The 13,972-nt window shown below is 41.9% G+C and overlaps 1 protein-coding gene across 1 annotated transcript; it reads right to left on the reverse strand.

Annotated features, from left to right (window-relative positions):
- Positions 1-274: 274 nt before the first annotated feature.
- LOC128517027 (cytochrome P450 2U1) lies at positions 275-5,942 on the reverse strand. Its single transcript, XM_053490766.1, has 5 exons — positions 5,083-5,942; positions 2,881-3,534; positions 1,710-1,871; positions 1,456-1,623; positions 275-1,331 (listed from the first exon to the last, which is right to left on the reverse strand). The coding sequence occupies exons 1-5, from the start codon at positions 5,525-5,527 to the stop codon at positions 1,153-1,155; spliced, it is 1,608 nt and encodes a 535-aa protein (XP_053346741.1). The 5' UTR covers positions 5,528-5,942; the 3' UTR covers positions 275-1,152.
- Between the last annotated feature and the right edge of the window lie 8,030 nt (positions 5,943-13,972).

Raw genomic sequence — 13,972 nt, forward strand, 5'->3', positions numbered from 1 at the left:
ATGTATTTGCAATGTATTTCAGTGGTCAAATAAAATTAAGCTCCCAAGGCATGAAACATAAAAGCACACAATGAATGTCTATATGAGATCCTATGATCCACTAAAGAGACACAGTAACTGAATATAAAACAACGGGCGTCTCATCGCCATACTGCACAAGAAGTCTTCCATAAATGTTGAAATTTCAGTCCTGGTTTGGCTTGAACGCCCCTCGCATAATAAACTAATTGTAAACAATTCAACTTCCTAAACATTAATTATTAATTTATAAATATTTTTATTTTTTAATCATAATTAAAAAAAAAATCTAAATTGTAACAAACTACATAATGATTAACCGTGTCAGGAAGCATTTAAAAATGTTTAAACTGTAAACTAATACTAACTTTATTTAATTTAAATACTAGTAATAGTATTTGTACATTAACCTGTATATGTTATACATAAGTGCTTTCATATTTTTTCTCTATACAAATCTGAGATCCATAATTAATCCTGATTGATCTTAAGGGCACTTGTACCTCAACGTTATCTTACAGCAGCGCGAAGAACGGACCAGAGAACATCAATCAAAGTGCATTATTATTATTTTTTTTTAGAGTTTGATGAATTGTTTAGTCAGCAAAATAAAAAAAATACATATTCTGCTATTTCACTGTTAGTTCCCCTCATTTTATAGAAATAATTTAATGTTTTTTACATAATTAATGTGAATAAAACAGTTTTATAAAGTGCATTTGATTAGTTAATGACAAATTAGATCCAATGCCAGAGCTGGCCTTATAAAAATATGAAATATTAAAACCATAATTCTGAAATGCTCAGGCACACACATTCAAGACAGTACAATTAAAGTGCAAAGGCTGGAAGTGAATTAGATACTAAAACAAAAAAAAAATACATATAATTCTAGTATACTAATGTTGTAAAATAAATTAGTTAAATGATTCGGAACAGAACAACGCTTTTACGATTTGAACCAGCTTCACAGCATCACTTTATCAAAATCAGCTGGAATTTGCATGAACAGCTCGACTACTACAGCTCCTGTAAATAAATTACTGGCCATAGGTCATTTTAGTTAGGAAAGAAAATATGACCGTTACATTCTAAACAACCCCCATGACGTTCGGATGCTGTTCGTGTTTCAGGTTAGCGTGGCGTCACACACACACTGAAGCGACAGGGGGCCAGCGTGAGGCCGAAGCGCCCGTGCATGGACAGAGGCTGATGTCCCTCAGGGAGACGGAATGTGTAAGCCTGCATCAGGCTGGAGAACATCAGGAAGAGCTCCATCTTGGCCAGCTGTTCTCCCATGCACACCCTCCGACCTGCAGGCATGAGGATCACACTTCACCTTACAGACGTGACAAAACGCAGACAGAATCGAAGAATGGAATCCTGCTTATGGTTTTTAAATGAGCTTTAGCTGAAAGCAACCAGCATGAACTGTACCTATTCCAAATGGTATAAAGCATTCCTTCCTGAGGAGCTGGCCTTGTTCGTCAAGAAACCGCGTAGGGTTGAAGTCATCTGGATTTTCCCAGACGGTGGGATCTCTATGGACGGACCAGAGATTAGGCAGGATGACCGTGCCCTTAGGAATGGTGTAGCCTTGGAATTCTGAAGGGAAAAAAATGAAACACTCATTACAATATTGATTATGGATCTGGACTTCACTTGGATGCTTTTTGGGTTTACTTCCTAACCTGTGGTCCTGGAGGTCATATGAGGAATAGCCAGAGGCACCACCACAGACATTCTCTGCACCTCCATGATGGTGGCCTCGGTGTAGGGCAGCGTGCCCTTATCAGTCAGCGACGGCAGCCTTCCACGTCCCACTACTGCATCGATCTCACGCTGGACGTTTCCTGAGACATCAAAGGAAGAAGTTTTTATGTGCATACCACTGCATTAATTGATTATTTTTATACAACAGTTAGTTCCAACCAACACTGAATCCCAAATCTCTCTCTAACCTCTGATCAAGGGCACTACTTGGTGTGTGGAACAAGGGAATCTACTCCCTACATAGTAGGTTTTTAAATAGATATTCTAAAGGTTTAGATTTAGATATTCTAAAGTGGAATAAGTTGAAATATAAAGTAAACCTGTTAAGTGTCTCCGGACTGTCCACCACCTCCATGGTTTATTCTCCTCACATTTGGGCTACAAAGTACCGCTAAGAGTTTAAAAATACTTTCACATCCTGTTAATTACACTAACTGTCGGTCACCAGCTCCGCCAGTCACGGTTAGTTAGTTCCACCAGGCATGGAAGGATATGTGTGGGCGAAATAATTGGGTTAAATAAAGAAACAAATCAAAATCTATTGATAATAAAAGGTGTTTGTGGAAATGTTGTATTAAAGCGATATCACACTCAAAGTCATGCTGGTTTGCTAGTTATTATATTGATAACCAGCACAACAGCACTCTCTCTCTCCCATGTTGCTTAATTATTACACTACATTTAAAGAAAAAATATCAGATGATCCAATATCCATTGGAAGCCATTTACAAAACATAACGAATTTTGCTAACTTATAACTGAAATTACCAGACTTAAACACGGACATGCACAATAGCTTAAAATCCGTTCTGCATGTTTTTAAAGTATATTTTCAGTACACTACACTATAGAAAAGGTGACGTCATTGCCAATATAATGGCATTGCTAAAACAAAATCATCATGATTGTTGTCATGGTACAGTAACAGCACATCACTATATTTATTTCGAAGTCTGATATTTGATCTAATCTATTTCCAGCTTCCAGCCAATCGGGAACGAGCATTTTCTCATATATTTTATCTAAAAATTGTTACTGTAGTGTTTGTCAACTAAATAGTCTAAATGCATTTGCAATTCATATTTTTACCTTGGACATCAGGATGTAAACACATGTACAGCACCATCCACAGGATGCTGTTAGTGGTCGTATCCGTCCCTGCAATAAACAGGTCCCCGATTATGTAGAACATGTAATCTTCAGAGAACCCGTCCTCCTCCGTTTCTCCTGTTTTTTGCCGAGACAACATCTCTACCAGATACATATCGATGAAGTCCCTCGGGTTCTCGGGGTCCAGCGTGGCTCTGTGTCTGGCTATAATCTTCTTCAAGAACATCGTGATGTCTCTCTCCACCTGGCGGAGCTGCTTGAAGACGCCGAAAGGGATGTAGTAGAGCCAGGGGAAGATGTTGATGAGCACGGCGGCGCTGTTCATGCTGATCTCCAGCCCGTGAGCCATGTGGTTCAGCTGCGTTCGGAACTCCTCGTCCTGGTGGTGGAAGCGCTGGCCTAGGCTGATCGAGGAGATCACGTTGGACACGGCGTTACTGATCAAAGGCGTCAGGTCCACTCCTCGTCCTCCCGCCTCCTGGTTTAGCTTCAGCAGCTCAGCCTTGACCGTAGCGAATCCCTCGTGGATGCAGGGCTCCAGGCTCAGCTTGCCCAGGCCGAAGTTTCGAAGAGTCATGTGGCAGAACTTGCGCTGCTTTCTCCAGATTGGACCATAAGGTGCAAACACAATGCCTGTGGATCAGAGGAATTCTCAGGTGTGCATCAGGACTTAGATCCCGCAAGACACAACTAAAAAACTATACAAGATGGAGGAGATTATTTTACTGCAGGCATGAGTGAATGGTCAGATACAAATTTGCGCAGAGGTGTAATACACTGTCTGACCAAAAAAAAACAAAAAACCACACATTTGGAATGGCACAATATACTGTTTTTGTCCAGAGTTGCATTCATTTTCAGCATGTGGAATTAGTGACAGGAGTCAAAACACTCTGTAAAGTCTTCTCCAGGATATTCAGGTCAGGACTCGGTGGTGTCCAGCTCATGTGTGAAAATGATTCCTCATGCTCCCAGAACCTGACTTTATTATATTGCCCCATAACGTTACTAAGTCTAGACTTGAGTAACTGATCAACCCCAGATCATAACACTGTCTCCAGAGGCTTGTACAGTGGACACTATGCATGATGGAAGCATCGCTTCATGTCCTTCCCTTCTCACCCTGACACGCCCATCACTCTGGAATAGGCTCAGTCTGGACACATGACCTTTTTCCATCGGTCCAAAGTAAAATCCCTAGCAGACTAAAGCCTTTTTACCAATTTTCAAAGTGCTTCAGCACTACCCTTTCAGGCTTTAACAATGCGTTGGACAATTTTTAACCCAGTTCCAGTCATTTCTGCAACCTCCTTAGTTATTTTCTTTGCTTGTTGCAGGCACTAATTTGATCAAACTGAAAATCTTGCCACATGTTTTTTTGTTTGTTTGTTTTAAAAAACAAAAAACTACTCACTGCTTGTGTTGGAGTTAAAAGAATTCTTACTGAGACATTAAATAATCACTACAGTAATTATCTTAACAGAGCCTAAATATTATTTACACAACACTTTTTTTTTTTGGTCAGACAGGCTACCTTTACAGCATCCTTAATAACTGGCTGGGTCATGCTGCTTTAAATGAGTCAGACAGTGTGTTCATACACTATATGATCAAAAGTTTGTGGACACCTGAACATAACTCATGTGCTTGTTGAACATCCCATTACAGATTTTATGCGAAGGCTCTCCAATAGATTCTGAAATACGAATTAGATCATTAGATCATTAGTTCATTCCGCTACAAGACCATTAGTGATGTCTGAAGATGAGAAGATCTGGAAATTTTTTATCATCTCAAAGGTGTTCAATGCGGTTGAGGTCAGCGAGCTGTACTGGTCACTAAGGTTCTTTCACGCTGGAACGCTGACATTCTAGACAGTTCTTAGCTTCCGACTTGGAACAGAGAGTCTGGTAATTAATATATAAATACGTGTACAAGAAAAATAATAACTATGAGTGAGCCCTGTGTCTTGTGCACGTCTTGTACTTTTCTTTAAATGAGTGAAAGTAAAGCTGAGTTCACACTTGATTGAAGAATGAAAAAGCCTTTATTTGTTACAGATATATTATTGTGCAGGATTTTACCCTGAATCTCAGAGTGCAGGATCAGATTTAGGGGCCTTGCTCAGGGGCCCGAAAATAACAGCAGCTTGGCATTGAATGACGGAAGCGCTGCTCTCACCTTTGCGCTTGGTCAGAATGCTGATCACAGGGATGTCGGGTCTGTCGGAGAAAACCTCGGCCTGGTTGGAGAGCGCGTCTCTGACCAGCTCGTACCCGTTCAGCACCACCACCAGCTGGCTGCCCACAAACAGGCTGTACACGTTCCCATAAACCTTCGCCAACTCTGTCAACCCGACCTGCGGGGAAAGTGGGCTCGCGCTCTTCTTTTTAAATTCTTCGGCTTCCTGCACAAACAGCTTCAGAATAAACGGGGGCACGAACAAGCTGCCGAAATTCCCCACAATAGGAAGCGGTTTTGGCCCCGGGGGGATGTTTACTAACGGGTGTTTACTCAGTCGATAATGCCTCAGCAAATAAAAAGCAATGAGGAGAACACTGAGGAATACAAAAGGCACTGAAGGAAAAACAGCAACATGCCATGATTGACCAATAACAGCCTCCATGATGAAAAAAACAACAATAACAACACAAATTAATACAATTCTCCCAACTGTGAGTGAAGCTTCACTTCCTGTAAAGCCATAGAGAGATGATCACCCTATAAATACAGTATATACACTGATCAGACTGTACATTACACACTCTCATTAGTTCAAACCTGTTATAAAGTTATAATACGTCATATTACAGCGACAGTAAACAGAATCACATGACCAGTAAACAGAAAACCTAAAGAGTGTTAGCCGTTAGCACGCTAATATGCACAGCCTGAAATAAGAGCGCGACGCGTTACAACCCTCCTCCCGCTCTCTAAAACAACTGGAATAAACATTCCGTTCACAAACAAACTCATTTAAATCCGCTGCCGGTCGTCTGATCTGCTCGAGCCGCTGTCACTCGATCATGTTTTGGTGGGCGCATGCTGATCACGTGTCCAGTCTGCGGCTGCTGATTGGTCAGTGGGCGGGTCATGACCCTTAAACCTACTCCATAAAAGGCTGGACCGGCCGCGCGCGCCCCCCGTTTTTTTTATTGCGTCTCCTTAAACGTTAACAAAAGTACATAACGCATTATAAACATTATATTAACATATTATTACATCGAAAATGAGAATAACTTTAAAATACATCCAGAGTTCTAGTTGCCTTCCGGTTTAAAATTCCTTGTAATGATGCAAAAATAAATTCTCAATTCAACATTAAAATAGGAGATATTGTTAGAATTTACCTCAGAATATTCAAAGATTTAAAATGAAAATGTGACTCAGAATTAAATATAACATCTCTGTTCCTTATATTATACTTTTTTTTATCCGTTTAACATAATTAATAAAGATTCAATATCAATCCAAAAAAATTAACATACTGTATATACATAAAAAAAGAAAAGAAAAAAAAAAATGCAAAACAGACTTTACATTCATTCCAGAAAGAGAACAAAATTCAGAGAGATCATCTTCATATCACTTGAGAAACTGTTTAGTTGAATAAATTATGTGTGTAATTTACACATAATTAAATACACATAATAAAAAGTATATTTCACTAACTTTGTTATTAACACAGGATCTGGTATGATAAGTCCAAGTCGATTAACAGACCATATTCTTAAATTGGTTATTTTAAAAGTATTTGCATCAAAGTACTGCAGGGCAAAAAGATGTTTATTATTACATTTTCTGCCATTCTCCCACGGACTGGTGCGGTGACATCATGACGACAGTTTGGTCAGTGCTAGACCCTGAGAGACAGGCTGTGAGTATCACCTGAAACTCGCATAAAGGTTGTGATGTCTTTAGAGAAACATCTGTTTTACCTTTGAAATGACCGGCCAATTATGTTGATAAAAGGTCGAGTTTATCCACATGCATGTGGGTAAACTTAACTTATTGTAAAGATATTTTTTAATTTAAAGATGCGTCATATTAACAAATTACGGAAAATGAGGCATAATAATAATAATAATAATAATAATAATAATAATAATAATAAAACTTTGTAATATGTCTCAAACAAATCAGTTCTGTTTCAGGGTGACTGAAGTATGTTGAGCGCTTGAATGAAGCTTCATAAAAATAAACCTTTTAGTGAAACTATGGCTGTGAGCCTCGACTCATTAATGAGACTTCATCTAGCCTCTTTTTAAGGTCACTGGCGGTCGTGTAAGCATTTCACTACATTTCGTACTGTGTATGACTGTGTATGTGACAAATAAAATTTGAATTTGAATTTGAATTAGCCATCATTCCTCAACTTGGAGTGTGCACTGTCCAGATGCATGTTGAATAAAAAAATAAATCTCCATGCCGAGTCATTCTGTCTAAGACTAACCACACACTTTACCTCTTATTGGGGCCCTTCATTTATAAATCCATATCTCTAATTATTCATTACAGAATTACAGAATTTCAGAATTACCCTACCGTCCCTGGGGCCCCTAGTAAGTGCAGTCTCTAAATGCATTAAAATGTCGTTTTTTTTTTATTATATTGTTGATCTGTTCAGCACTATTATGACTGTTCCAATGATCAATGTTGTTAAAAAAAAACTTATCTTGCATGCAACATGACCCCACCCTTACCCCCCGCCCCCAGGAATCATGAAACCAACATATGATGGAAGCGCTATAAAGATCAGCAGCTGTTTTGGTGTTTAATGTCTTTCTTGTGTTTGAATCTACGTTGCATTTTGTCTTCTAAACTAAACTGATTTTGGTTTTACATCCTCAACAAGTAAGAGTTTGGTCTAAAACCACTAGTATGCATTGTTTCTATTACACACACACACCTGCAAAGTAGTCAATTTTCAATATCAGCACCGAGCTAAAACCTTACAGCTCACCGTCACTGTCTATAGATTAGATTAGATTAGATTAGATTCAACTTTACTGTCATTGTGTCATTAGGCAATCTGTTCATCAGCACACAGTTCAGCACATTTACATCCAGTGGAGGACTAGTAATCTATTTATATTAGTAGTTTCAGCTAAAACATCTTTATATCTTCCTGGACATTTCCACTTATTTCCATTTAAATTTATCCTTATTTTTTTTCTCATTGTATAGATAGGTTTATTTTTAAACATATGTTTTTTATATATTTTTTAAAACATTTTTAATATTTTGTTCTATTCATTTCTATTGTTTTTACATTTTTAAGGTCACGGGCGATCGCTTAAGCATTTCATTGCATATCGTACTGTGTATGACTGTGTATGTAACTAATAAAATTTAAATTTAAATTTGAGTGTAGCTGTATGAGGGGGCTCAGCTAAGCAGAAGGCACTGCATCTGTGCTGGTTGGTTTTGTCTATTCATTTCATCTTCTGCTTTCTGCTGTGTGGAAATTGTTTGTTTATGAAGTTGTTTTTTGTTCCACAGATAAAAGTTCATAAACACTGATAGAATGAGGACAAAATGAACTGGACTGTTGCTCAGTGGGACAAAGTCCTCTTTTCAGATGAAAGTTAATTTCGCAGTAATGTCTGGAGGAAGAGAGGAGAGGTGCAGAGTCCAGGATGCTTGCAGTCCAGTGTAATGTTTACAGTCAGTGGTGGTTCGCGAAGACCATGTCATCTGCTCGTGTTGGTCCACTGTGTTTTATCAGGTCAAAGGTCAGCACAGGAAGCATCATAGGTCAGCACATATGTCTACCAGGAGGTTTTAGAGCACTTCATGCTTCCCTCTGCTGACCAGATTTATGGAGATGCTGATTTCATTTTCCAGCAGGACTTGGCACGTGCCCACACTGACAAAAGTACTAATACCTGGTTTAAGGACCATGGTACAGTATCCCTGTGCTTGATTATCCAGCAAACTTTAAATATCTAAACCTAGTATAGAATCAAGAGAAAGATGTGAGACATCAGATCCAACAATGCAGAAGACTGATATCAGAGCAACCTGGGCTTCCATAACAGCAATGCCACAGACTGATCACCTCCATGCCACGCCGCATTGCTGCAATAAATTATGCAAAAGGAGCTGTACATGTTTAATACTTTTTAGTAGTTTAACATTTCTCTATTTAAAATACTTTTTAATTTATTGATTGGTCTTAAGTAATATTTGAATTTTTCTCAAATACTGAATTTTGGGTTTTCATTAACTGTAAGTCATAATCATCAAAATGAAAAGAAATAAGCATTTAAAATATTTTAGACTGTGAGCCATGAACCTAAAATAATAGTTTGTCTATTTCTGTGTTGTTTTTAGTATTTTACAGGGTTTATTTTATGGGAGTATATCTATGTTTTTTAGGTTATGTATTTAGCCGCTCCGCAATTTACATTTCCTTTTAGGGATCAATAAAGTTATCTGCTCATATCTCATTATATCTTATGATAAAAAAGTTAGAATTGTTACAATTAGTATTAGAATAAGTAATTAGTATAATATTTCAAAGTAAGAAAAATAAGTAAGAAAAATAATATTACTTGACCACACTTTGTTACACACACCCAGTTACACAGACACACAGTTTTCCTGAAAGTGTGCATTTTTTGCACTATGGTGTTACATCACTGTTAAAAGCATTTGCCTCGTCAAAACTTCGAGAGCATGAACACATAATAAAAGTAAAAAAACTTCAGTAAAAAAGTTTATTTTTAGTGACTAAAATAAACCTACAGAACTATCTGCAGAATGTAACTGATTATTTAATATAATAAGTAATAGTAAATGTTTAGTGTGAAGACGCTATACTGCATAGCTCGAGAGCTTGCCGGCTCCGTTACTGGACAAGGGGTGCCGATTAAAGACTGAGACAGCAAGCTACTTCTTGCAAGAAGCGCAGGACGAACGTTGGGTGGAGCACTTTCAGCAAGTCCTTAACCAACCGGCGCCGACCACAGTCCTTGACCCTGGCATTCTCACCCCTGTGTCTGATCTACCTTTCAGCCTAGACCCCATTACTACAGCAGAAGCGGAACTGGCGATCTGTACCCTCAAGCGTGGTAAAGCGGCCGGCTTTGATTGAATTCCACACAAACTCCTCAAGGATGGCGAACACACCATTGTCAATGCTCTGACGAACCTTTTTAACATGTGCTGGTCAGCGGCAGCAGTACCCGAAGACTGGAAACGAGGCGTTATCGTCACCTTACCAAAGAAAGGCAATCTTTCCAAATGCGACAACTGGCGGGGCATCACCCTGCTGTCAGTGCCCAGCAAGGTACTTTCCATCGCCCTTTTAAATCACCAGTGGATGGGCGCCTCTGCGAGCAGCAGGCAGGCTCTTGAAGTAGCCGTTCATGCTTTGAGCAAACCCTTATCCTCCGGCAGGTGATTGAACAGACGCTAAAATACCAGCAACGTCTTTCGCAAAATTTTGTGGACTTTGTCAAGGCCTTTGACACGATCCTCCGCCAAACCTTGTGGAAGATTGTCCGAACGTACGGAATACCGGCCCTCATACATCAATCTTTTTTGCAACCTCTACCACGGCTCCCAGTGCTGCGTGCAGACAGAAGAGGGGACGAGGGACTTCTTCAACATAGAAACAGGGGTACGGCAGGGTTGTGTTCTATCGCCAATGTTCTTTTTCCTAGTTATCGATTACGTGTGCCGTCATTCAATCATTCATCTTCCAAGATGGCGCCGGTGAGGTCGGCTGCCGTCACGACTGCTCCGACCAGATTTTCTTTGTTTTTGTTCTTTAAGTTAGTTTTTACCATTTTAAAACCAGTCAAATTACCACCATGGAGTACATTAGTTATGATAGAGACACTCTTGTTTCTATTGGTATACAATGTACTCACAATTCGACGTTTTTAACTCCGGATCCGAGCTGGCCGAGTGAGATCCTGAGGGAAAACAATGGACACGACGCGAAGCGGCGGCCCCGAGGGAAACGAGCCGGCGTCAGGAACAGGCTGAGAGCCCGTGCACACCGCACACCTCTGCCTAGCATCCTGCTCGCCAACGTCCAGTCACTGGAAAACAAGTTCGATGACCTCAGGGCCAGGATAAAGTTCCAGAGAGACATTCGGGACTGCAATCTCCTCTGCTTCACCGAGACATGGCTGAACCCAGCGGTGCCGGACCAGGCCATCCAGCCGGCCGAGTTCCTCTCGACTCACCGCATGGACAGGACACGGGACTCGGGGAAGTCAAGGGGAGGCGGCGTGTGTTTAATGGTGAACAGCAGCTGGTGCAACAGCGCGAGTGTTGTTCCTCTCACACGCTCCTGCACACCAAATCTGGAGCTACTGTCCATCATGTGTCGTCCTTTTTATTTCCCTCGGGAGTTTACATCGGTCAAAATCAGCGCCGTTTATATTCCACCACAAGCGGACACGGACACTGCCTTATGCGAGCTGCATGAGGCACTCACACAGCACCAAACACAACACCGGGACGCTGCGCTCATTGTGGCGGGGGACTTTAACAGTGCCAACCTCAAACGTGCAGCACCAAACTTTTATCAGCACATCACCTGCCCCACCAGGGGCGAAAGGACACTGGATAATTGCTACACCACAGTCAAGGACGGCTACAAGGCACAATCCCGCCCTCCGTTTGGTAAATCCGACCACGCCGCCATCTTCCTTATGCCAAAATACAAACAAAGGCTGAAACAGGAAGTTCCCGTTCAGAGGGAGGTCGCGCGCTGGACGGACCAATCGGTGGCCGCGTTACAGGACGCACTCGATGACGCAGACTGGGACATGTTCAGAAACAGCTCCGATGGTGACGTTAGCGTGTTTACGGAAGCGGTTGTGGGATTCATCGGGAAACTAGCGGATGATACCGTGGAGAAAAAGACTATTAAAACGTTTCCCAACCAGAAGCCGTGGGTGGATAAAACCATCCGCGACGCTCTAAGATCTCGCACCGCTGCCTACAACACGGGACTCGCGTCGGGGGACTTGGAACCGTACAAGGCTGCGTCATACAGCGTCCGGAAGGCGGTGAAAGAGGCGAAGCAGCGCTACGGGAGAAAACTAGAGTCACAACTCCAACAGAGTGACTCTAGGAGCCTGTGGCAGGGATTAAGGACAATTACGGATTATAAAGCACCAACATCCGGTATGATAAACGCAGACGTGACTCTGGCAGATGAGCTGAACACTTTCTATGCTCGCTTCGAGGCTGCAGCTAAAGACGCTAGCGATGCTAATGCTAGCGGCGCTAATGGCTGCAGACAGGAAGTCACTGCCAGCACCGGAAGCGCGTTCATCATCACCGAGCATGAAGTGAGGAGAGCCTTCAAGAGAGTGAACACCAGGAAAGCAGCAGGACCAGACGGCATCTCAGGCCGTATTCTCAAAGCCTGCGCAGACCAGCTAGCACCTGTGTTCACTGAGATATTCAACATCTCTTTATCTCAGTCGGTGATCCCCACATGCTTCAAAGAGTCCATTATTGTTCCTGTCCCAAAGAAACCTCATCCTGCTTCCCTCAATGATTATCGCCCTGTAGCCCTCACTTCAGTAGTGATGAAGTGCTTTGAACGCCTGGTCAGAGACATCATCATTTTTTCACTACCAGACACACTGGACCCACTACAGTTTGCATACCGTCCAAACCGTTCCGCGGACGATGCAATCTCACATCTCCTCCATACATCTCTCACTCACCTGGACACTTGGAGGGGGAATTATGTGAAAATGCTCTTCATCGACTACAGCTCTGCATTTAATACCATAATTCCCTCCACACTCACCACCAAGCTGGAGCACCTGGGACTCAGCTCATCCATGTGTCAGTGGATCTCCAATTTTCTGACTGGCAGACCACAGGCAGTAAGGATGGGCGGACATGTCTCAGCCTCCATCACTCTCAGTACTGGAGCCCCCAGGGTTGTGTTCTGAGCCCCCTGCTGTACTCTCTGTACACCTCTGACTGCGTGGCCACTACCAACTCCACCACCGTCATCAAGTTTGCTGACGACACTGTCGTGGTGGGCCTGATCACCAACAACGATGAGACGGCCTACCTGGAGGAGGTTGGAAATCTGGAGAACTGGTGCCAGGAGCTGATAGTGGACTTCAGTACAAAGCAGGTGAGGAACTACCAGACCCCCATCATCAACAGGAGCCCAGTGGAGAGAGTGGACAGCTTTAGATACCTCGGTGTTCACATCACGCAGGACCTGACATGGTCCTGTCACATCAACACCGTGGTAAAAAAGGCCCGGCAGCGTCAGTACCACCTCAGACGCTTGAGAGACTTTAGACTGCCCTCCAAGGTGCTCAGGAATTTCTACTCCTGCACCATAGAGAGCATCCTGACGGGAAACATCACGACCTGGTTCGGGAACAGCACCATGCAGGACAGACGAGCTCTACAGAGGGTGGTGCGATCAGCTGAGCGCATCATCCGCATCGAGCTCCCTGACCTGCACTCAATCTACACCAAGCGGTGCTGGACCAAGGCCAGGAAGGTCGTGAAGGACCTCAGCCATCCCAACAATGGACTGTTTACTCTGTTGCGGTCTGGGAAGCGATTCCGCTCCCTGAGGGCCAACACAGAGAGACTGAGGAGGAGCTTCTTCCCGCAGGCGATAAGGTCTCTCAACCTCACCACTAGGCAAAACTAACACAATATTTTCACAATTGTCACCATTAATCAATCAATCTTTATACATCCATGGACACTATGGACAACTCCACGCACATCACATCTACACTACATGTTTACGTTTACATTCTGGACCATTGCACAAAGTCACTTTAATAACCATTGCACAAAGTCACTTTTTCTATGCACACCTGCACACCATTATAGTTCTATGTGTACAGTATATTTCTATTTTCAGGTTCTATTTTTTCTAGTTACATTTTTATTTAAATTTTCTATCATATTTCTTCTATTGATATTTATTAGTTATAAGTTTTAATTCTCTTTTTAAGGTCACTAGCGGTCGTGTAAGCATTTCACTACATTTCGTACTGTGTATGACTGTGTATGTGACAAATAAAAATTTGAATTTGAATTGAATTTTGAA

The sequence above is a fragment of the Clarias gariepinus genome, unplaced genomic scaffold (assembly GCF_024256425.1).
Source record: "Clarias gariepinus isolate MV-2021 ecotype Netherlands unplaced genomic scaffold, CGAR_prim_01v2 scaffold_31, whole genome shotgun sequence".
Taxonomy (NCBI): Eukaryota; Metazoa; Chordata; class Actinopteri; order Siluriformes; family Clariidae; genus Clarias; species Clarias gariepinus.

Excerpts from the sequence above, each read along its gene's own strand:
- LOC128517027 (XM_053490766.1), bottom strand. The coding sequence starts at position 5,527 with ATGGAGGCTGTTATTGGTCAATCATGGCATGTTGCTGTTTTTCCTTCA. Across the intron at positions 3,535-5,082 it reads CATTCTGACCAAGCGCAAAG|GCATTGTGTTTGCACCTTAT; the intron begins GTGAGAGCAGCG and ends TCTGATCCACAG. Across the intron at positions 1,872-2,880 it reads TTTACATCCTGATGTCCAAG|GAAACGTCCAGCGTGAGATC; the intron begins GTAAAAATATGA and ends TTGATGTCTCAG.